Source organism: Martes martes (assembly GCF_963455335.1).
Source record: "Martes martes genome assembly, chromosome: X".
Taxonomy (NCBI): Eukaryota; Metazoa; Chordata; class Mammalia; order Carnivora; family Mustelidae; genus Martes; species Martes martes.
The window spans coordinates 81,925,422-81,948,006 of record NC_137897.1 but is presented as its reverse complement, the minus strand read 5'-3'; the positions used below and the strand labels follow the sequence as shown (position 1 = coordinate 81,948,006).

General features: G+C 38.3%; 1 protein-coding gene across 1 annotated transcript in view; it reads right to left on the bottom strand.

The window, feature by feature from the left end:
• RNF128 (ring finger protein 128) overlaps positions 1 to 18,251 on the bottom strand; it is a gene marked incomplete at its 5' end in the record, with an annotated part of 95,641 nt that extends 77,390 nt beyond the window's left edge. Inside the window, one exon of the mRNA XM_080831313.1 lies at positions 17,846 to 18,251. Within this exon, the coding sequence (XP_080687439.1) occupies positions 17,846 to 18,251 (406 nt within the window). The remainder of the gene's footprint in view (positions 1 to 17,845) is intronic.
• Between the last annotated feature and the right edge of the window lie 4,334 nt (positions 18,252 to 22,585).

Sequence of the window (22,585 nt, the reverse complement as noted above, 5' to 3'; positions counted from 1 at the left end):
TGGTTGCTTCACTCCATGACCCCCTGTGGGTGTAAGTTGTCTGTGTAGGTGTGTGAATCACTGGTGGTAATCTAGGCAGTTCCTATTGCCAGAGCTTTATATAGAAGCAGCCTAACAAAGAAGTCATGTCCCCCTCTGCCAACTGAAGGTGAGACACCAGATAGCCTCGGGGAGAGCTGACTGAAAAAGAACACTGTTAATAGCCAGGAAGGCTGTCAGCAAGCCGAGGAACCCCAATATTTCTGGTGTGACCACACTCCATTGGCTAGAGAGAGAATTAAGGAGGTCAGTCATATTTACTGGGAAGGGCATATACTCCCCTTTTCAGCCCTGTTCATTCATTCATTCATTCATTCATCAGCTAGAGTCCAGCATTAGTCACTGAGCTCAGAGCTGTGTGTCCTGAAAAGAATGAGAGGAGGGCCCTGGATCTCCAGCAGTCTGCTCCTGCGTCCTGGTCATGCCTTATCCGATCTGATATTTTGCTCTTAAGTCAGTATCAATGACTTAGTCCCTGCTGTGGGTATCAGTTGTGAAGGTGAAGATGTTAAGCTTTCCCAGGAGCATGTTCCTTTTAAACAGGGCCTCAAAAACCCTAGAGCTTTTAAAAACCCCAAAGAATGCGGCTTTCAGGAGGGGTGGAGTTTCACATATCACATGGAGGAGGATCTTGTTTGGGCAGGGGAACTCCTGGGACCCAACAGACCACATCACACAGGTCACTGGCTCTCAGATCCTCTCCAAGACTCAAAATGTGAAGTCATTCTCAAGACTCAAAGGCAATGCCCCTCCCCATCGACAGGAAAAAAAAAAAAAAAGATCGTAGCAGTAAGGAACATTTATGTTCAACTTTGCCTTTAGTAAAAAAGCCAAGAAGGCAATACCACTGACTGAGAATTGAATGGATGATATAAAGCAAATTGAAGGCAACTTCATGTAGCGAAGAGTTTAATCCTATATTGATCCTTAATTAAACCTACATTTAGTCCTATGTTGTTCAAGAGGGCACAACGAGGAACACTGTGTGAAAAGATAGAGGGAGGTACAGTTTGCTGCAATTTGGGAAAGAACCTCCTGAAAAAACTTAAGCTGTCCAGCAATGAACTGAACTGCCCGCCTGGTGAGATCATGAAATCTCTGCCGCTGAATGTGCTCAAGTAGTAAGTGGACGGCACTGGGATGCACGGGTAGTTGAGAGGATTCGTGCTGTACTTGGAAGGCTTATATTCTTTTATGTTTGCTCTGTGAATCTATTACTGTAAGATAATTAGGAATCCAGGAGGGACATAAATAATACATAAGAATGCAGACACACAGTCCAAAAGCAAATTAGTATGACCCATGTTATTAAGCGTTGGCTCGGTGCGGAAGAATGGAGAGATCAAGGTAAACTGTAAGTCTAGAAAGGTTTCGAATAGGACATACCTTTTGTCCAAGATTTTGTTTTTTTTAAATTTTTGTAAAGATTTTATTAATTTGTCAGAGAGAGTGTGTACAAGCAGGGAGAGTGGCAGGCAGAGGGAGAAGTAGGTTGTCCAAGATTTTAAAGCGAGAAAGAGACATGGACAGGTGAAGAGGAAGAGGTACAATAAACCAAGAAGGGGGATGCCTTCAAAGGCATTATCTTACTACTACCATTTTTGTGTGTCTACTATAGAAAACAGCCATGCTAACTGCTTTCTTTACATGTGCTCTTTCTTCCTTTTATTTATTTATTTTCAAAGGTTTTATTTATGTATGAGAGAGATGGAGAGAGAGAGAACAGAAGTGCAGGGGGAAGGACAGAGGCAGAGGGGGAAACTGACTTCCCGCAGAGTAGGGAGCCAGATGTCGGGCTCGATCCCAGGACCTCGGGATCTTGCAGATGCTTAACTGACTGAGCCACCCAGGCGCCCCTACATGTTCTATTTCATTTAGTCTTTATAACCACCCTGTAAAGTTGCACTGTAGTATTCTCATTTTACGGGATGAGATGCCTGAGCTGAGAAGACTGGAATCCAGAGAGGTTAAATAACTTGTCCAAGATCACATGGATAGAAAACAAATGGTAGGTCTCATATTTAGGCCCAGGTCCATCTCCCTACAGAGCCCAGTGCCTAAATCACTAGTACATTCCACTGCTTCTCATTAAACCCATGCTGTATGCTTGAGGGCTCAGAGAGAGAACTATGAAATGTAAAATGTGGCAAGGCAGGACGCAGTTGGCCCTCAGTAAATATTTGTTGAGTGGAGAAGTAAACCCTTGCTTTTTAAAACCCCATATTTTTATGTCTTATTTTATTCCCACGTTAGAAAACCCAGTTGTGAGCCAGAGTTTACTCTCCTAAGAGCTTCCCTGAGCCCAGGCTATGGCTGCATAAACAAGAACAAATAGCTCTCTAGGGCTTTATACCCTAGGGTTTAACCTCAGGTATCATGGAGAAATATACATCAGGTTAGAGCCCTCATATTTCTCTTTAGACCTTGAATTCCTCCTGTGGAAGAAGTATTCAAAGGGGCTGCAGTTTTCGGGGGAGAAAGGATGTGTTTGTGAAATGGTCAGAGAAACTATACATCTTCCTTCAGCCAAATGCAACTTATGCTTCTCTCCATCTGAGTTCTGTTCCAAAAATTGTCCACAGAGCCCTTTGCTAAATAGGGCCTTTTTGTATCTCCTGGCTTTTGGACAAGACTAATTTTTTTAAAGAGCATTTGCCTCTATGTTTGGAGTGGTACTAAATTTCTCATAATCAACCACTGTGGCCTCCAACTGCAGCTAATCTGACCATGTATAAGTTACTGAGCATTTAGATTCTGGTTATATCCTGCATGAGGCTAATAAAAAATAATCGGTGGAAAAATCACTTTGAAAAATGGTTATTGGGTCCATGTAGACATTTTTAGAGCTAAAATAATGTCAAACATCCTATTTGACTGATTACACACTCCTCGGCCTCCTCCTCATCCTCCTCCACTGAATCGACTGCTTTGAGGAGAAGAACTCAATTTACATTTCCATTTAAAGCTAAAAATACACACAAGCAAATGCAGATTGGATTTAATTCAATTTTGGAATGCAGGGCATCCAGGCATTTAATGATTGCAATTTTGACATCCTTAGGCCTTGACTAGGTCTCTACCAGTTTTTACTAAAATCCCAATCTCCTCAGTGCAGAGATAGGTAATTAGCACTAGTCATAACAAACAGATAATTTCCCAGGACATTTGTTCGATTAAAATGGCCTGAAAGAATTCTGTCGTGTGCTCCTTTTTTATAATAATTTCACATTTTTGTGTAACATCTTCCAGATACTCAGGTAACACTCAATTCAAGCCCCAACTTGCACCTGATTTCAGACATTAAAGCAGTTCCATTTGGAACCTCCCAGATGGTTAGTTTGACGTTCAGGCCGTGCAGCATCTCTTGCCTTCTACTATATTCCCCCTCCCTGCCCAAGCATGAACATGCCCCCCCACACACCCTTATAATCTGCAGCCACAGCTCTAGGACCCTTCTGGCCTAAATTCTCTCATATTTTTCATCTCTACCATATTCAACCTTGCCCTTCTCACCTCCTCCAAAAGCTCCTGCTCTCTTGTGAATAATTCTCTTACCTTCCATGTGCACTGCCAGCCTTCTACACTGCTTCCCCAAGTCCTGGACTCCTTTGAGATACCTTGATTCCAGAATTTAGTTTGAAACCTTTCCACTATATGCTCCTAGTCTCACTTTCCTGCCATCCTTAGTTATTAGCCCAGTTGGAAACTAATTTGGTTCATATTCAGTTCTGTCCTCCCCTCTCTATACTGCTCATTCTTTACCCACTGTGTCTTCAAGATCTCTGGCTCCATGACACATGTTTCACAGGTACAATTTCCTCATTTCTTTTCAGTGAGAGTTATACGAAGGCTTATGATGTTTCTCTGTGGTTCCTGACCTATCTTACTACCCCTGAAGATACCACTTCTCTTTCAGTTACTTTCAGTAGAGGCAGCTCATCCTTCTGTACCCCACATATTTCAGGCCTATAAAGGGTTTTCTCACTCCCACGTGGTTTCCAAACCACTCTCTCCTCACCCTCATGAATAAATCCCCAGTTTCTTGGAGACTCGTGGATAGTCAAGGGACTCATAGCACTCGGTTTGACCACCCTCTCGTCTTCCTGGCCTGTTTAATCAAGGACCAACATCCCAGGCATTTGCCCACATATATGAAGACTGTCATCGGAATCACAGTCATCCTCTCCACACTAAGTTCTTCCGCCATCCAATATCCTGGACTCACTGTGATCCAACTTCAGGGAAATTGCCTCCCTTCCACTTTTGTCACCCTACTGCCATGGCATACTCTGGACATTATCATCATCCTGATCTGCTCAACTTCTGAAACTCTAATGGAAATGCCCCACTTTCTGATGGCCTACCCTGTTGCTCTCCCTTTATTAAAACAAGATTTTATTTATTTACTTATTTACTTATTTAATTTATATGAGAGAGAACATTCTCCCTTTTTTAAAAAAGATTTTATTTATTTATTTGACAGACAGAGATCATACGTAGGAAGAGAGGCAGGCAGAGAGAGAGAGGCAGGCAGAGAGAGAGGAGGAAGCAGGCTCCCTGCTGAGCAGAGAGCCTGATGTGGGGCTCAATCCCAGGACCCTGGGATCATGACCTGAGCTGAAGGCAGAGGCTTTAACCCACTGAGCCACCCAGGCGCCCCAACATTCTCCCTTTTAATATGCCCACTACTGATCTTTGATTTCCCTGCTAACATTTTCTCTAACATTAACATCCATGCTGATGAGGAAATAAAAACCCTGACCTCATAATTTCTTAATCGCTTCAGCTCCAATGACCTTAATACTTCGATTGTAGTGTCCTATGCTGCCTTCTATGAATTGTACATGTCAGTTCTTCCTACTACATTTTCCTCCTTCAGGGTAATGATTATGTTTTTGTGCCATTTTTGCACAGGGCCTTGCATAGTATATGCTCACTAGAGAGGAAGTATCATGTACTAAATGATAGCACTGAATCTAGAGTGAGGATATTAGGGTCCAGACCCTCATTTTGAGACCTACGGACTGTATGACCTTGGGGAAGTTAACTCACCTCTCTATGCTTCAGTTTCCTTATATATAAAATGTAGATACTAACACTATGTGTCTCATGGAATTGTCGAGATGATTATACTTAGAAGAATGCTTGGCACATAGTTAATAAAATACTATTAACAATTGCCTCCATAAAGGGCAAGGGAAAAAAATTCTTAATAGGAATTAGTGCAATATTGAAAGAAAAAAGAACTCCACTTATTAGGATTAATGATACTGAGAGGCAGTTGTTTAAAATAGAAATGAAAAGCAAGTTAATTATTAAGCAAATGTTCATCTCTCTCTCTTTGCACTTCCCACCAAGGAGATGCCAATGGTATTTACTGATTTTTGCCAGAGACTAGTTTATTTGACCACATGGTGTCACTATCATTGCATGGCGAAGTCATTAGAAGGTCATGCTGAGAATATATGTTACTAAAAATTTGGGTAAAAATACGATATACTTCAAAAAATCCAAAAGGTCATAACTAACATTATTATAATGTTAAACACTTATGTGATGGTGGCAGTTTCTGAGTGTAGGTGGAATAGGTTGTTGCTGACACGATGTAATGAGGAATGTTCTAACATCCAATTTCCTCAACTTTATTGTTGCATGGTTCTGTTAAAGGTCCTGTTATTATCACCAGTAGGAAATTGGGTTTGTTCACGTAAGTCATGTTGTTTCCAGGGGCAACAAGTGAAGTTCCCTCTTGGATACTTGATCAAAGTAGTTCCTGCATATCTAACCATTCCCTAAATGAGTAGGACATAGGACTTGTGAGTTTAGATGGAAATGGGTGGGACTGATTTACGTGAAGTCCTTGTGCCTAGAGAAGGTAGGATTGAATGATGGAAGAGGGGCAGCTGGGGTAAGAGGACTCAGGAACCATGGATTGCTGAAAAGAGAGGGAGAGAGTACTTAGGAGGAACTAGCTTATTTGTACAATCCCACTCAGGCATTTCTTTGTGTGTATTCACACACACACACGCATGTAATAATTATCAGTGATGTGGGGGAAAATCAATGTCCTGGCAGCAAATCATGATATAAATAAACATTAAAAGCTTCAGAGGAAGAGGCCAAGAGTTAAGCAAAGAATATGCTAATGAACAAAAAGCACATGTTTAGACTCTGACAAAATATTTCTTGATTTTAAAGTGGAGAAAAGGGAGATAAAATGTACTTTAAAGAGCTCATAGTGAATTGACTCATTTTTTTTCTGAAACTAGCATCCAGAGGTACTGTACCCTTGACTTCCCCATAAAAAGATAAACTCTTATGTGGTTACGTATGTATGTACTTCTGTGGAGGTGAGAGAGAGAAAGAGAGATAGAGGCTCTTGGGAATATATGAGAGAGAGGTACCAAAATCCTGCTATTGTAAGCTAGGTTATAATAAGCTTGCGATGTTTCTCCTTTCATGAATTGCAAACATAGTTGAAGTATTTACCAGACCTAACATATTGTATATTTGTTAGTACATCTCATGATCATAACAGTTTTTAAAATAACTGTGCCATTCTTTTTTTTTAAAGAACGTTTTAAAAAATATTTATTTACTTGAGAGAGGAAGAGGGAAAGGGGCAGGGAAAGGGAGAGAGGAGAGAGAATCCCAAGAGGACTCCCCTCTGGGTGTGAGCCTGATGTGGGTCTCCATCTCATAAACCTGAGGTCATGACCTGAGCTGAAACCAAGAGTCAGTCACTGACTACACCACTCAGGTGCCCCTAACTGTGTCATTCTTTATTTAACTTGTGTATAATGTGATTGTCTAATATTTTGTTAATAAGCCTGTCTTTTTTTGCCCATGTTTTCTATTTTATACCTGTTTCTACATTTATTATTCATTACTGTTCACTTTATCTTGTTTTAATAAACAATTTTTCTAATTTGTCATTTTGTTTGTGTTTTACAACTGGGCACTCAACTTGGAGCTATATGTGTAAACAACAAGAATGTTTTCAATACTTTTATTCAGGGTACCAACAAAATTAAATCTAGAAAAAGGGAAAAACAAAACTGTTTCTTTTACCTATTATTTCAATGTATCACTTTATTAATTCCCCTAAACTGACTGTAAACTATTGGATTTCCCGTTGGGTCATATTCTAAAACAGTGAATATATCTGATCTATATCTACATTGATCTATACATATATGTATCAATATACATATGTATTTATATCCTAGCTTGACAATAAGAATAACAAGATTCAGAAGCGTTACTGAAGTCCTGAAACTTGATAAGAGGCATGTCTCAGAAACTTCTACCAAACAACACACTTAATAGTGGAACAGCAGGACCATTTTTTAAATAAAATCAGGATCAAGTCAAGGATGTACACTATTATCACTACTAGAGTGCTAGACAATGGAATAAGACCACTGGAAAGAATTAAGAGACATAATTAATATAAAAGACAGGGCAAAACTTTGTGGAGAAAATTTTCATTTATCTTATAAATTCAAGAGAATCAATGGTCTAACTATTAAAATTAACGAGAGCTCAACAAGGTGGTCAGAGGCAAGATGTACCTCAGTAATGATGCAAGTTCAATGTCAATAGCTTCCTTAGGTATCAGCAATAATTATGTTCATTGAAGTAAAAGAGCAGAGTTGAAAACAACCCAAATGTTCATTAACAGGAGAGTGGTTAGGAAAATTATGTGCATGTACGCACTATGGAATATTTTGCAGTAGTTAAATGAATTAACTAGATCTAAATGTAAATGTATTAACATGAAAATAGCTCCAAGTCCTACAGTTGAGTAATAAAAGCAAGCTGCAGAATAACTTCATCAATCTTAAAATTAAAACACAAGTTGACTGTATTTTCTGAAATATATATATGAAATACATATTTTATATATATAAAATATATATATATATATGAAAATTGATTGAAAAAAGTCTGAAAGATTACCTACTGGATGAATAGCAATGGTTATTTCTTGGGAGAGGACTGAGATTGGGGGTGAAAATCAAGGGAGACTTTAATCTCTAGTGTTTTTTTTTAAGGAGAAAGTACTACTTAGGTAGGTAAAAATAAAAACAATTATAAAATGCAATGGTTTGTTGAATTCACCTAATCAATTCACTTAAATTTGCCCATATTTTCATATATAAAAGGAAATCGCTTTCTAGTTTCTTAAACTTTGATTCGTTCAACGACTAGTGAAGACCACAAGTTATGCTCAGTACAATGGATATAATGGCAAGCATGACAAACATGGTTTCTGCCCTCCTGGAACTTACAATCAAGTGGGAGAAGCAGATAACAAACAAATACCAAAATAATTACACATCATAAGACATTTAAACAGAAATGAGCAGCATGGTTTGATAGGAAATACTGTGTTGAGGGAGACTGCCCAGAATAAGAAACATTTTGATCACATATTAGGCCACAAAACAAGCCTCAACAAATTCAAGAAGATCGAAGTCATGCTGTGCATCTTTTATGGCCACAGTGCTATGAAACTAGAGTCAACCACAAGAAAAAATCTGAAAAGACCACAAATACATGGAAGTTAAATAAATGCTACTAAATAGTGAATGGGTCAACCAGGAACTCAAAGAAGAAGTAAAAAAAAAATACATGGAAACAGATGAAGATCAAAACACAACTGTCCAAAACCTCTGGGATAAAGCAAAAAAGCCAGTCTAAGAGGGAATTTTATAGCAATACAGGCCTACCTTAAGAAGCAAAAAATATCTCAAATAAACAACCTAACCTTGCACCTAAAGGAGCTAGAAGTGGAACAATAAACAAAACTTAAAACCAGCAGAAGAATAGAAATAATAAAGATTAGAGCAGAAATAAATGATATAGAAACTAAACAACAACAACAACAAAAAACAAACCAGTGAAACCAGGAGCTGGTTCTTGGAAAAAAATCAATAAAATTGATAAACCTCTAGTCAGACTTACCACGAAAAAAGAGAAAGGACTCAAATAAATAAAATTATAAGAGAGGAGAAATAACAACCAACACCACAGAAATATAAACAATAATAAGAGAATATTATGAAAAACTATATGTTAACAAATTGGACAATTCCTAGGAACATATACTACCAAAACTGAAACAGGAAGAAATAGAAAACTTGAACAGATTGATAACTGGCAAAGAAATTGAATCAGTAATTTAAAAAAAAAAAACTCTCAACAAACAAAAGTCCAGGACCAGATGGCTTCACAGGCAAATTCTATCAAATGTTTAAAGAAAAACTAATCCCCATTCTTCTTAAACTATTCCAAAAAACAGAAAAGGAAAGAAAAGTTCCAAATTCATTCTATGAAGCTAGCATTGCCCTGATCACAAAGTCAGATAAAGACAGGACTGAGCAAGAGAACTGCAGGCCAATATCCCTGATGAGCATAGATACAAAAATTCTCAACCAAATGATAGCAAACTGAATTCAACAATACATTAAAAATATTATTCACGGGCGCCTTGGTGGCTCAGTTGGTTAAGCGACTGCCTTCGGCACAGGTCATGATCCTGGAGTCCCAGGATTGAGTCCTGCATCTGGCTCCCAGCTCCATGGGGAACCTGCTTCTCCCCTTCACGCTCTCTCTCAAATAAATAAAATCTTTAAAAAATATATCATTCACAGTACACCTCCATCAGAAAGGATGAATACCCAACTTTTGTATCCACATGGACAGGACTGGAGGAGATTGTGCTGAGTGGAATAAGTCAAGCAGAGAAAGTCAATTATCATATGGTTTCACTTACTTGTGGAGCATAAGGAATAACATGGAGGACATCAGGAGAAGGAAAGGAAAAGTGAATTGGGAGAAATCGGTGGGGGAGACGAACCATGAGAGACTGTGGACTCTGAGAAACTGAGGGTTTTGGAAGGGAGGGGGATAGGGGGATGAGTGAGCCTGGTGGTGGGTATTAAGGAGAGCACGTATTGCATGGAGCACTGGGTGTGGTGCATAAACAATCTTGGAACACTTAAAAACTAAAATAAAATAAAAAACAAACAAAAAAAAGAAGATATGGTCCATATATACAAAAAAAAAAATCATTCGCCATGATCAAGTGGGATTTATTCCTGCAATGCAAGGGTGATTCAATATTTGCAAATCAATTGATGTGATACATCACATCAATAAGAAAAAGGATAAGAAGGATCTGATCATTTCAACAGACACAGAAATAGCATTTGACAAGGTATAATATCCATATATGATAAAAACCCTCAACACAGTAGATTTATTTTTTATTATTTTCTATTAAATATTTATTTATGTGTTTTAGGGAGGGAGAGAGTGTGTGTGTGCACACACGAGAACACGAGTTGGGGGAAGGGCAGAGGGAGAGAATCCTTAAGCAGACTCCCTGCTCAGCAGAGAGCCTCACGAGGGGCTCGATTTCCATGACCATGAACTCACCATCTGAGCCAAAACCAAGAGTCAGACGCTCAACCAATTGAGCTATCCAGGCACCCCAGAAAAGTAGTTTTAGAGGAAACATACCTCAACATAATAAAGACCATATGAAAAACCCACAGCTAACCTCATCCTTAGTGGGAAAAAAACAGAACTTTTCCCCTAAGGTCAGGAGCAAGACAAGGATGTCCACTTTCAGTACTTGTATTCAACATAGTACTGGAAGTCTAAGCCACAGCAATCAGACAACAAAAACAAATAAAAGGCATCTAGGTCAGTAAGGAAGAAGTCAAACTTTCACTATTTGCAGATGGCATAATACTATATGTAGAATACCTGAAAGACTCCACTAAAAAATTGCTAGAACTGATACACAAATTCAGTAAAGTTGCAAAATCAACATACAGAAATCTGTTCCATTTCTCTACACCAATAATGAAACAGTAGAAAGAAAAATCAAGGACTCAGTCTCATTTACAATTATATGCAAAATAATAAGATTCCTAGGAATAAACCTACCCAAAGAGGTAAAAGATTTGTACTCTGAAAACTTTAAAACACTGATGCAAGAAATTAAAGACGACACAAAGAAATGGGAAGAACACAAAGAAATGGATTGGAAGAACAAATATTGCTAAAATGTCTGTACTACTCAAAGCAATCTACAGATTTTATGCAATCCTTATCAAAATACCAAGAGCATTTTTCACAGAACTAGAACAAACAATCCTAAAATTTGTATGAAACCACAAAAAACACTGAATAGCCAAAGCAAGCTTGAAAAAAGAAAAGGAAAGCTGGAGGCAACACAACTCTGGACTTCAAGTTCTGTTAAGAGCTGTAGTAATCAAAACTGGCATAAAAATAGACATAGAGATCAAATGAACAGAATAGAAAACCCAGAAATGAACCAACAGTTATATGCTCAACTGATACTTGACAAAAGTAGGAAAGAATATCCAATGGGAAAAAAAGTCTTTTCAACAAATGGTGTTGGGAAAACTGGACAGCCACATGCAAAACAATGAAACTGTACCACCTTCTTACACCATACAGAAAAATAAATTCATAATGTATTAAAGACCTAAATGTGAGACCTGAAATTATAAAAATTCCAGATGAGAACACAGGCAGTAACTTCTCTGACAACTGCCGTAGCAATTTTTTTTTTTTTACTAGATATGTCTCTTGAGGCAAGGGAAATGAAAGTAAAAATTAGCTACTGGGACTGCTTCAAAGTAAAAAACTTCTGTACAATGAGGGAAACAATCAACTAAACTAAAAGGCAACCTACTGAATGGGAGAAGATATTTACAATGACTAATGTGATTAAAGGGTTATTACCAAAATTTATAAATCACTTATACAACTCAACACCCCAAAACCAAATAATCCAGTTAAGAAATGGGCAGAGGACATGAACAGACATTTCTCCAAGAAGACATCAGATGGCCAACAGGTGCATGAAAAGAGGCTGATCACCACTTATCACCAGGGAAATGCAAATCAAAACTAAATGAGATATTACCTCACACATGTCAGATTGGCTAAAATCAACAACACAAGAAACAACAAATGTTGGCAAGGATGTGGAGAAGAACCCTCAGGCACTGTTGTTGGGAAAGCAAACTGGTATAGCCACTGTGGAAAAGAGTATGGAGATTTCTCGGAAGTTAAAAATAGAGCTACCATATGATCCAGCAACTGCAGTACTGGGTATTTCCCCCAAAGAATACAAGAACACTAATTCAGAGGGATACAGGCATCCTGATGTTTATAGCAGTGATATTTACAATAGCCAAATTAGAGAAAAAGCCCAAGTGTGCTTTGATAGAAGAATGGACAAAGAAGTTATGATACATATACATACACATATATACAACAGAATATTATTTGGCCATGAACAGAATGAAATCTTGCCATTTGCAATGACATGAATGGAGCTAGAGTATAATGGTAAGCAAAATAAGTCAGACAAAGACAAATACCATATGATTTCACTCATATGCAGAATTTAAGAAACAAAACAAATGAGCCAAGAAAAAGGGAGAGAGAGTGAGAGAGAAACCAAGAAACAGACTCTTAACTATAGAGAACAAACTGATGATTACCGGAGGTGGGTGTGTGGGGAATGGGTGAGAGAGGAGATGGGGATTAAGGAGTGCACTTGTGATGAGCATTGGGCCATGTACAAATTGCTGAATCACTCTATTGTACACCTGAAACTAATATTCCACTGTATGTTAACTAAATGGAATTTAAGTAAAAACTTAAAAAAAGTAATGCTTGGAGGTCAAAGCAACAGGGCTTTATGTTTAATAAGATGCAAGGGTGAAGAAGAGGAAGGTATCAAGTACTTTCAGGCTCAAGAGCAGGGAAGAGTTTAGTGGAATGGAGGGACTGAAAGGAAGCCAGTGTAGCTAGAGTTGAGTGAGTGGTAAGGGTGGGAGGGGCAGTGGAGGTGGGGAGGCAGGGAGGTTAGAGGAGATGAGGTCAGAGTAGTAGGCAGAAACCAGGTGATTCATGACTAGGTAAGGATATTGGAAGGAGTTTGAATTTACTCTAAGTGCCATGGGAACTAAAAGACTTTAGACAGGGTGTGATTTATCTTTTCTCAAAAGGCATTTCATTTTGGCTTCTGTGTGGGGATAGGCTTGGAGGTGGACGAAAGAAGCAAGATCAGTTAGGAAGTTATTGCCTTTGGTCTGAGGATAAAGTCTTGGAGATGGATACAGGTAGAGAGATTTGAGATTCCTTTGAAGTGGAACTGATTACTTTTATTGAATTAAGTTCTTGGTGTGTATAGCTAAGTCTAACCTTCATGAAGTTTTTAGTTATTTTCTCCATTTATATACTATGTTTTTATTTCCTCTTTCATTTCTGGAAGACATTTCCCCAAAACATTTAGCATTTGCCTTTGCTGTTCTGATTAAGCCCTTTCTTTCTCTGCACTTACTTGCTCTGGGGTTGATGAGTTTGGGGGATTCCGAAATGCTTCAAACCTTACCCTGAAATCCCCTTCATTCAACATAGTGGACATGATAAAAATGTAAGAACCATTTTATCCCATCCAGATTATTGACTTGGCTGAAATAAACTGCACTCAAGCTTAAGCATTTCTTTCTTTCTTTTTTTTTTTTTTAAACTTAAGCATTTCTTAAGGCAATTTATCTATTAACAACATAGTTCACTTTCAGGACCTGTTTGCTTATCCAGTGGGTACTTAACAGGCTCCAAATTTTACACTTTAATAATGGGCCTCTTGATTTTTCTTGCATGTCTGGAACAGAACGGGCTCGATGTCTGGAACATTTGGAAAGGGTTGTTAAGACGTTATGTCATTACTTAAGGATACCATAAGCATGTCCTCCTGTTTCCAACACCATCAAAGGACGAAGTCAAAACAGACTGCAAATTGGACAATGTTCAATTAAAGATTCACCTCCAAGCATTAGGCTACCCACTACTCCTCCTCAGTGGAAACTCTTCTCAGACCGAAGTTACCCCCTTCAGAAAAAAAAAAGACTGCTACTAGGGAGGCTATAAATAGACTGGGCCCAGGATTAAGGAAACTCTGTACCCACATCATGAAACTAGGAGAAGCAAGGAGTACAGAGGCATTCTTTATGTTTGTTGGGGACTTCAAAGGCAGCCTAGAGGGGATGGGGAGGCCCAGAAATATAAAATGGTGGTGGTGGTGGGCAGTGGGAAGAGAATATATTTGCATCACAGTAAGGCATGGGCATAGTGTGTTGTCAGTGACAAAGAGACAAGCAGCCCCTGAGATCTGGGATCCAGCCTGCCACTATTAATTGGGCCTTGTTGTTTTCTTGTTGAACATAAATAGTCTCACAGAACATCAACATTAGGGAAGGTTGCTCTGCGACCATGATGGATCAAGACAAAAATAAGACCACTCCACAATCATGTCTGAATATTGTCAAAATGTGAACAGTGTCCCACCCTCCAAAAATGACCAAACATCTCCCATCCTGGCTAATATGAGTGACTGTTGCTTCTTTACCAACTACTGCTCTAGCTTCAGGTCAGTCTTCCCCACTTAGAGATAAGATTGATTTAGGAATCCAATCACGGAATTTCCCCCACTTTCTGATAGCCTTTAAATGTAGAACAAAACCAGCTAGTGTAGTTAACTTAGCCTAGTTTCCTCAGGAATTTCCTGGTTTAAGCACCGAAAGTCTCACATTCCAGGAAATCCTTCAGTCTCAGGCAAACTGGTGTGGTTGGTAAATGGCCTGCTTCCCTAAACCCTCGTGCAGATCATCTAAAGCAAGTCCAAATCCTCTTAAGTCCCTTCTACCACTCTGTCATTGAGATGCCCCATGGTTTCCCATGGTATGCATTCTCCCTTTGCTGCAGCAAATAATAAACCCACCTTTTTCAACTACAGGTCTGTTCCTAGTGGTCTGTGGTTGGAGGGCATCGACATCAGTAAGCAAAGAGGCACAACATTGTGGAAATTCTCCCAAGGCCTAGCATGGAAAAATGGGATCGAAGGAATGGAGAGGTAGGTGGAGCAGGGCCAGAAGGCAAGGGTGCTACAGCCCTGAGGGGGCCAAAGTGATTTTCTGAAAAGGTGGTTTTTAGGGGTGATAAAAGATGAGGTGATGGAGATGAAGCCATGAGCTTTTGGAGGAGGAAGAGGAGTTGTTATCCACCCCCCCACCCCCGTGCTTAAACAATCATTGAACACTACATCAAAAACTAATGATGGGGGCGCCTGGGTGGCTCAGTGGGTTAAAGCCTCTGCCTTCGGCTCAGGTCATGATCCCAGGGTCCTGGGATCAAGTCCCGCATTGGGCTCTCTGCTCGGCGGGGAGCCTGCTTCCTCCTCTCTCTGTGCCTGACTCTCTGCCTTCTTATGATCTCTGTCTGTCAAATAAATAAATAAAATCTTTAAAAAAAACTAATGATGTACTATATGTTGGCTAATTGAACATAACAGTTAAAAAATAAAAAAACGAATAACATAAAGGTTAAAAAAAAGAACACTGGTGAAAAGATAGCAAAACCTCACACCCTTTTGGCTTATGTTACAAAATAATGAGTCAATCTGTAATGGCCTAGAAGTTGATCATAGAGTTTTTGTATCCACACTTGCTTTACCGTCGATTGCATCATCTAATAATTTCTATGTAAGGTAAATTTCTGGGAAGGGAGAACTCCAATAACACACCAGTTGACAGGTCTTATAACTGCAAAATACTAAACTTACAATTTTAATTCTTTGGGGTTGAGGACATTCAATGTTAAAGACCAGTAATCAGACAGGAAGACAAACCATGAGAGATTCTTAAGTCTAGGGAACAAACTGAGGGTTGCTGAAGGGAAGGTGGGTTGGGGGACGTGGTAACTGGGTGATGGGCATTATGGAGGGCATGTGATGTGATGACCACGGGGTGTTATACACAACTGATGAATTACTGAACTCTACCTCTGAAATTATATTTTGGCTAATTGAATTTAAATAAAAAAATAAAGTGGTAATAGGAGAAATGAAAAAATAAAATAAAGGCCTTAAACAGTGTCTGACATATAGTAAATGGCAACAAATATAAACTATTACAACTACTATCATTATGCTCTCTTTTTCAATGTGCTTATTTGAAAAGAGGGACAATACAGTAGTTTTAAAAAATATTTTTGATCACGTACCCTTGAGTATGCTGGAAGTACATATTGAATGTTAAATGTAACTGCCTTGTTTTTAATACTCTGCTCGGAGTCAAACATTCAGATGACTGTGTACATGCCTTTTGGTGAAATTTACTGTAAGTGACCTTTGGTAAATCTTTTAAAATCAGGGGCTGGGTACCCACATTCCACTCGATGTTGGCCCCTACTGCACGTTGCAAAGCAAGTTTTGCAACCGGATTACAATTTAGATTGGTACTATTTATACTTAAAAAATAGCAGGGGGTGAAAACAAGGCGATTGTCCATGCAAAAGGAAACCTAGAGCACTCAGTATCTAAGTTGGAACATTAGGGAAGTAGGTTTCTTAGAACAGGTTTAGTTTCTGATTTTCATGAGAAAGCTGTCTTTCTTTATTTCTACAAAAGTAAAAGTCACCTGTAAAAATGTAGGAACATGCATGGAAGGCTTCTGGAGTCCTCTGAAGTTCAAAAGAAAAAAAATGTGAATGCCTAAGTTCTGGGAGTGTCCAGAATATATTAGAAAAGGTAGCAAGTGGAGTTATGTACATTTATGATAACTTGGTACTGCTGAAAAATCGTCTTTACCTGGTGTTTTGATACCCACAGAGACAATCAGCTTGTTTATCCTACATTAGTACTAAACTGCCATATTGCATGTGTATAACCTGCATGTTCCAATTGCTACTATTCTTAACACAAATTTGATTTACTCTCTTTTACAATTCTGAAATGTGTTGAATTTACATTAATTTCCTCAGGGCTCAAGTTTGGTGGTGATAACCAATTATCCTGATATTGTGTTCTTCCAGTTCTTACCCTGTTTGAAATTATTGCCTTTTATTTCCCCCTTTAGCTATTGGGGCTAAAAATACCCATTCTTACCCACAGTATAGAAAACTTGGGTAAGAAATCTACTTCTTTACTAGTTTAAGTATCATTTATTTGGAAAGTGGCATTGTCTTACAAAACAAATAAAATAAAAACAATAATTCTTGGAAGTAAATTCCAGTAGCAAGTTAATAAATTAGATAGTTATACTTACTTATGAAGTCCTAAGGAAATACTTCTAAGGAAAACTTTTACTTTTGATGTAAATTTTGGTGTGATCCTATTTCTACCATGCCTTTTCCAATGTATACTCTTTTTAGAGAGTAGTTTTACATGTATTAGTCCCACAAACATATTCAAATCTCATACGCACACAGCAGATAGTCAGATTCCCATTTCTGTAAACATTTTGCGTACTTACAACATGCTATTGTTTACTTATAATAATCAGTTTTGTAGTTACTGCATACTTGAAAACATACAATTCTTTCTGCCTAAGAAAATGAATCAAACTGAAAAGCACAAATTGAAAATGGAATTAAAATATTTAAGTTTTCTTTAATGTTTAGAGGTAAGGTGCATTTTCTTCAAAAACAGTTATGTAATAAACAGTGAGAAAACTAATACAACTAAGAAAATCGTGAAAGGGATATAGAGATCACTTCATGAATTGCTTTTGTCCTTGGAACAAATTAATTACAAATATTAATTAAGGGATAATAGTGCTGGGCAAAAAAGAAAAAAAAATTAAATCATTTTTACAATGTCATTGCCAGATCCTAGAGTAATTCTAGATGGAAATACCATTTTAAGATAAACAAAGACACAAACCCTCTTTGGGACTCGGTCATTACTTACCGAAATTTGCCATCTGTATCGTCTGGTTGCCAGTGTCTGGAACATTGTAAATCACAACAGCATCTGCGTTTCTTCTGCCCGCTGCTTGAATTTTTTCCGAAAATGTACAATTACCTCTTTCTATCAGTGCAATCCAGGGACTGTTAGTATTAGTAAACTCAGTGTTGTAGTCACAAGCTTGGTAGTTATTGTTCTTAGGGATGCCCACGACCCCCATAGCATTAGCCACTGGTGAGGCTAATCCATAAACACCACATTCACACGTCTCTATCGTAGTGTAATTGCTGGTTTCATTGTAATAAGTCACAGTCACATAAGCATTCATTGAAAAAGACGCTGTGATTTTAAATAAAAAGGTAAAAATTACAAGCAGCCGAAAACAACTGGACTTATTCTCCTGGTTCATTGCTCGTTCATCTGAGCATAAAACTTAAGATGTCTGCTGGTATTTCCAACTATCAGTCACCATTTGTCCACTCAGGTCCCTGCTAGGCAGAAGTTTGAAATTTCAGTTGCAAGTAGGTAACTGATCTCACCTCTAGCAACATAAGCTCTGAATACATCAGCTCTATTTCACTTTAGTTACCTACATTCTCCTTTGCCTGCCCCTCCTCCAACTGTACACACGTAACCTTTAACCAGGACTACGTTAGCAATAAATAACACCATAAACTTTATTCTACATGTCAACTTATCAGGATTGGATGACTTCCTGCACTGAGATTTTTTTCTTAATGTGCCAGCTAATGCACGTTCATAAACATGGAGTGGATCGGAATGAGGAACTGGACTCTTGGGAATCCCACGTGACGAGGCTGAAAGTCACCTCTCTCAGACTATCTAAAACAAACTGGTTTTCCAAGCCCGGCTGAACTATGCTATCAACCAGTCTAGCCAGGAGTTAAGACCCAGAAGTTTAACTGCTACGGTAGGAGTAGAATTGATTTTATAGCCCTTCCCCCTCTTACTTCTTTGTGGAATTTTTCTTAACGGCTCCCCAAGGAATATCTTCTGCCACCTTGTTTATTCGTTGAAAAGTCAACATATTTCAGTGGCTAGGGATCCTTTCAAGTACAGTGCCTTGCCCGTGGTAGGCGCTCAAATATTTGTTGATTGCTTGATACCTGAGTTGCAGCATTCCATTAATTTTTATGTCCCATGTGTTATACTGTAACAAAAGATTGGTCAAGGTTTAATTTTGAATATTTAGTATTTTTAATTCTGGTGCTTTCAGATGTCTAGACAGACTTATTTATTTCGTCACTTCCTTTATTGTAAGCTCTGCTTTTAATCAGGAGTGCAACTGGTATGTATTGCTGAAGGGTCAACTGGTCTGGCCAAGTGGCTGGGCTAGGGAGATTGCAATATGTGCCAAGGGCTGGTGAAGAAGTTGATAAATGGACAACAAGACAGAGATAGCAGGAGTCTGGGCCAAAAGTCAGCAAATGAGACAAACAGGCATCAGGCTGTCAGAGAAGCTGGGGACACCAGGTCAAAAGGAAGGCAGGCACAATGGTAGTCTGAAGTCCAAGGGAAGTAGTCTGGAACCAGAAAGACTCCTAGAGCCAGGGGAACAGGACAACAGAAAATAGGAAAATGGGAGACATTGTTGAGCAAGATAATCAATGAAGATATTTCTTCCCCTACTTCTTGTCTGTCCTTAGGCATCTGAGATAACAGCGTTGGAGTGGACCCTGCGGTAGGAATGAACAGTAACACTATTCAGCAGAAGGGAGGAGTTCAGGAAATGTGCAATAGAAACTGATGAATAAATCCCAACAGATGCATGCTACAGATTTAACCTTTCTATCCTATTATAGCTGTCGATTACTCACCTGTATATCCCCTCCCCTGTTATTATAAGCACCTTATGCATAGTAATCAGTTAATAATTATTCATGGAATTGAACTGGAAAGTTTAAAGGTCTAGGTGTATTAGCTTGTGGTCTACTTAAGAGTAAACACAAAAAGTTGAACATTTTGCTATTAGGACTATGATTTTGATGTTCGAACTCATAAGAAAGCCTATCCTCACTGGACAAAGAAAACTGTCATATTGAAAAGGGAAGTGTTACTATGGCCAAAACCATTAGTTTGCTAATTGTTGATAGACATCTCTGATAAATACATCAGCATGCAATATGCAAATAATTAGTCAAGTCCTAGAAATTTAATTTTTGCTTTTCCTACCAGGCATTAAATTGCTTCTCAAGGAAAAATGTCTCATGAACTAGTTTAAAAACAGATTAGTGAGAAATTAGCTAAATTCATTAGAAGTTAAGTTTTGTTCATTGTAACTTAATAGTTTCAAATCTTCAGATTATAGTTTTTGCAGAAGTTAAGTCATTACAGGCCTTAAAAATGACAACTTCCTTGTAACACTTTGTGGCAGTGCTGGTATATTAAAAATGATTTTACTAAACTATTCAAAATTGTTCTGAAGGTTGAAATGCATGAATTTCTTTGGTAACCAGCATCATATATCTTGTACAAGGTGCATTTATGTTTCCTTTTATGACATTCAGAGAGAGAGTTGTAACTTACAAACATAATCTTAGATTGTTTTTGAAAATTTGCAGTTAAGTAAAATTAGTCCCAGAAAAATAAACACCTGCCAATGAAATTTTTCTGTTAACTCTTAAGGTAATTTGCTGGGGTGTGAGTGGTCTAGTCCTTTTTCAGTGTTTTTATTTTTTTTAAAGATTTTATATATTTGAGAGAGAGAGAGAGAGAGAGCGCATACGAGAGAGAGTGAGAGCACAAGTGGGAGGGAGGGGCAGAGGGAGAGGGAGAAGCAGACTCCCTGTAGAGCAAGGAGTCTGTTTTGGGGCTTGATCCCAGGACACTGAGATCATGACCTGAGGTGAAGGCAGATGCCTACCCAACTGAGCCACTTAGGTACCCCTGAAGTTTTGTTTGTGGAACACCTACATTATACTCACTTGGAATTTTATTTAAGTGAAGATTTCTGGGTTCCACCCCCAATCATCCTGAATCAGAATCTGAGGAAAATATCTAGGAATTCACGTTTTAAATGAGCTCTCCAGGTAACTCTTATGCACTTTACAATTTAAGAACTTGAAAGCATAAACTCGTACATGAAGAAAATAGTACAGGATCGTAGTTTTGACAAACTTGGTGCTGTCATTTTATTTCAACCTCATTGTGCTTCAGCTTCCAATCTATATTTTTATCTATATAGTGTACATCTACATGTTGTATGATCTATATTTGTGTGTTCCTTTGTACTTCAGGTGGTAGTCTGAACATTTTTTAAGTATATTGCAAACCTGAAGTTGGCACAAGTGCTGATTCTGCAACAGCTACTGTTATATCCTCAGGAAAATAAAAACCTCTCTGGGACTTTTTCTTCATTTACACCATAAAAGAGGTTAGATTAGAGTTTATTTATCCATAAGTTCTTTTCCAGATCTGATATGCTAGAACTCTGAAAATAAAAGTTGTTTAGAAACTATCAATTTTTTAAAAGATTTTATTTATTTATTTGAGGGAGGGCGCTGGGTGGGAGGGGCAGAGGAAGAAGAGAATCTCAGACTCTGTGCTGAGTGTGGAGCCCAACACAGGGCTTGATCTCATGACCCGGAGATCAAGACCTGAGCCAAAATCAAGAATTGGATGCTTAACCAACTGAGCCACTGAGGTGCCCTTAAAAACTATCAATTTTTAATTTTTCCTTCCTTTCAGCACAATTTATGATGAAACTGCATTGAGAGTAGCTGAAATCATAGCACCTAAAACCAAGGTAAATTCAAAGTGTTGGTTAAAGCTTGAGCTTTAATAAAATTGACAAGTGCTCTAAACAGTGCTGTATAGCAGTGGTTTTCAAACTTGTCTGCATATTAGAATTACCTGGGCAGCTGTTAACTACCTTGATGTCCAGGCTACAGCCCAACCAGAAACTTAGGCATAGCAATTTTTCAAATTGCCAGGTAATACCAACATGAAGCCAAGTTTGAGAACCACTGCTATATACAGTATTGTTCAAACATTTAATATTCCTGGACTTTTTCGATTACTTGTATCTTAATATTAAGTACCTTAATAAGTATTAAATATCTTAGCAAAAGTACATAATTAGTATTAATAAAGGCGTAGAGAAGGGAATTATTCATCTCTTAGGCAAAGAACATTTCAAATTTCTCCATATGATTGAACAACACTTAGGGCAAACCCATAATTGGAAGATGAGGAAGCACAGAGCTGCATTTCTAATAGAATGCAGGTAACCCTTGGTTATTAATAGCAAACTTCCAGTTCCGGGCTGGGTGACTCTAACTTGGTGTATGTTCAAAAGGAATAAAAATTAATTTTAATATTAGCCCAAGCCAAATAAAAGAAATAACTGAGATCTGATATTACAAAATCACTTGATGTCCAAAGTCAAATATGCCTAGGAACATATGACAGCAAAGCTACATCTTACTTGGGAAATACATTGCCTTTGTGATTTTGAGGGGGGAGGGGAAGAATTTTGTGGGTTATAATTTTTTCAGTGAGAATTTGTTAAGAACTGGACCATTAGAACTGGGCAAGATGCCTGAATCTATATTTTAATGTTATCTCTGAAGTTTATATGGACTATATATCTAGCTGGTCCTCTTGTTTTTACTTCTGCCCACTGCATTCTAGTATACAGGTTGGACTGCTGACCAGAGACCCAAAATAGTGGTGACATAAACAAGATAGTTTATCTTTCTCTCATGTAATAGCCCGAACAGT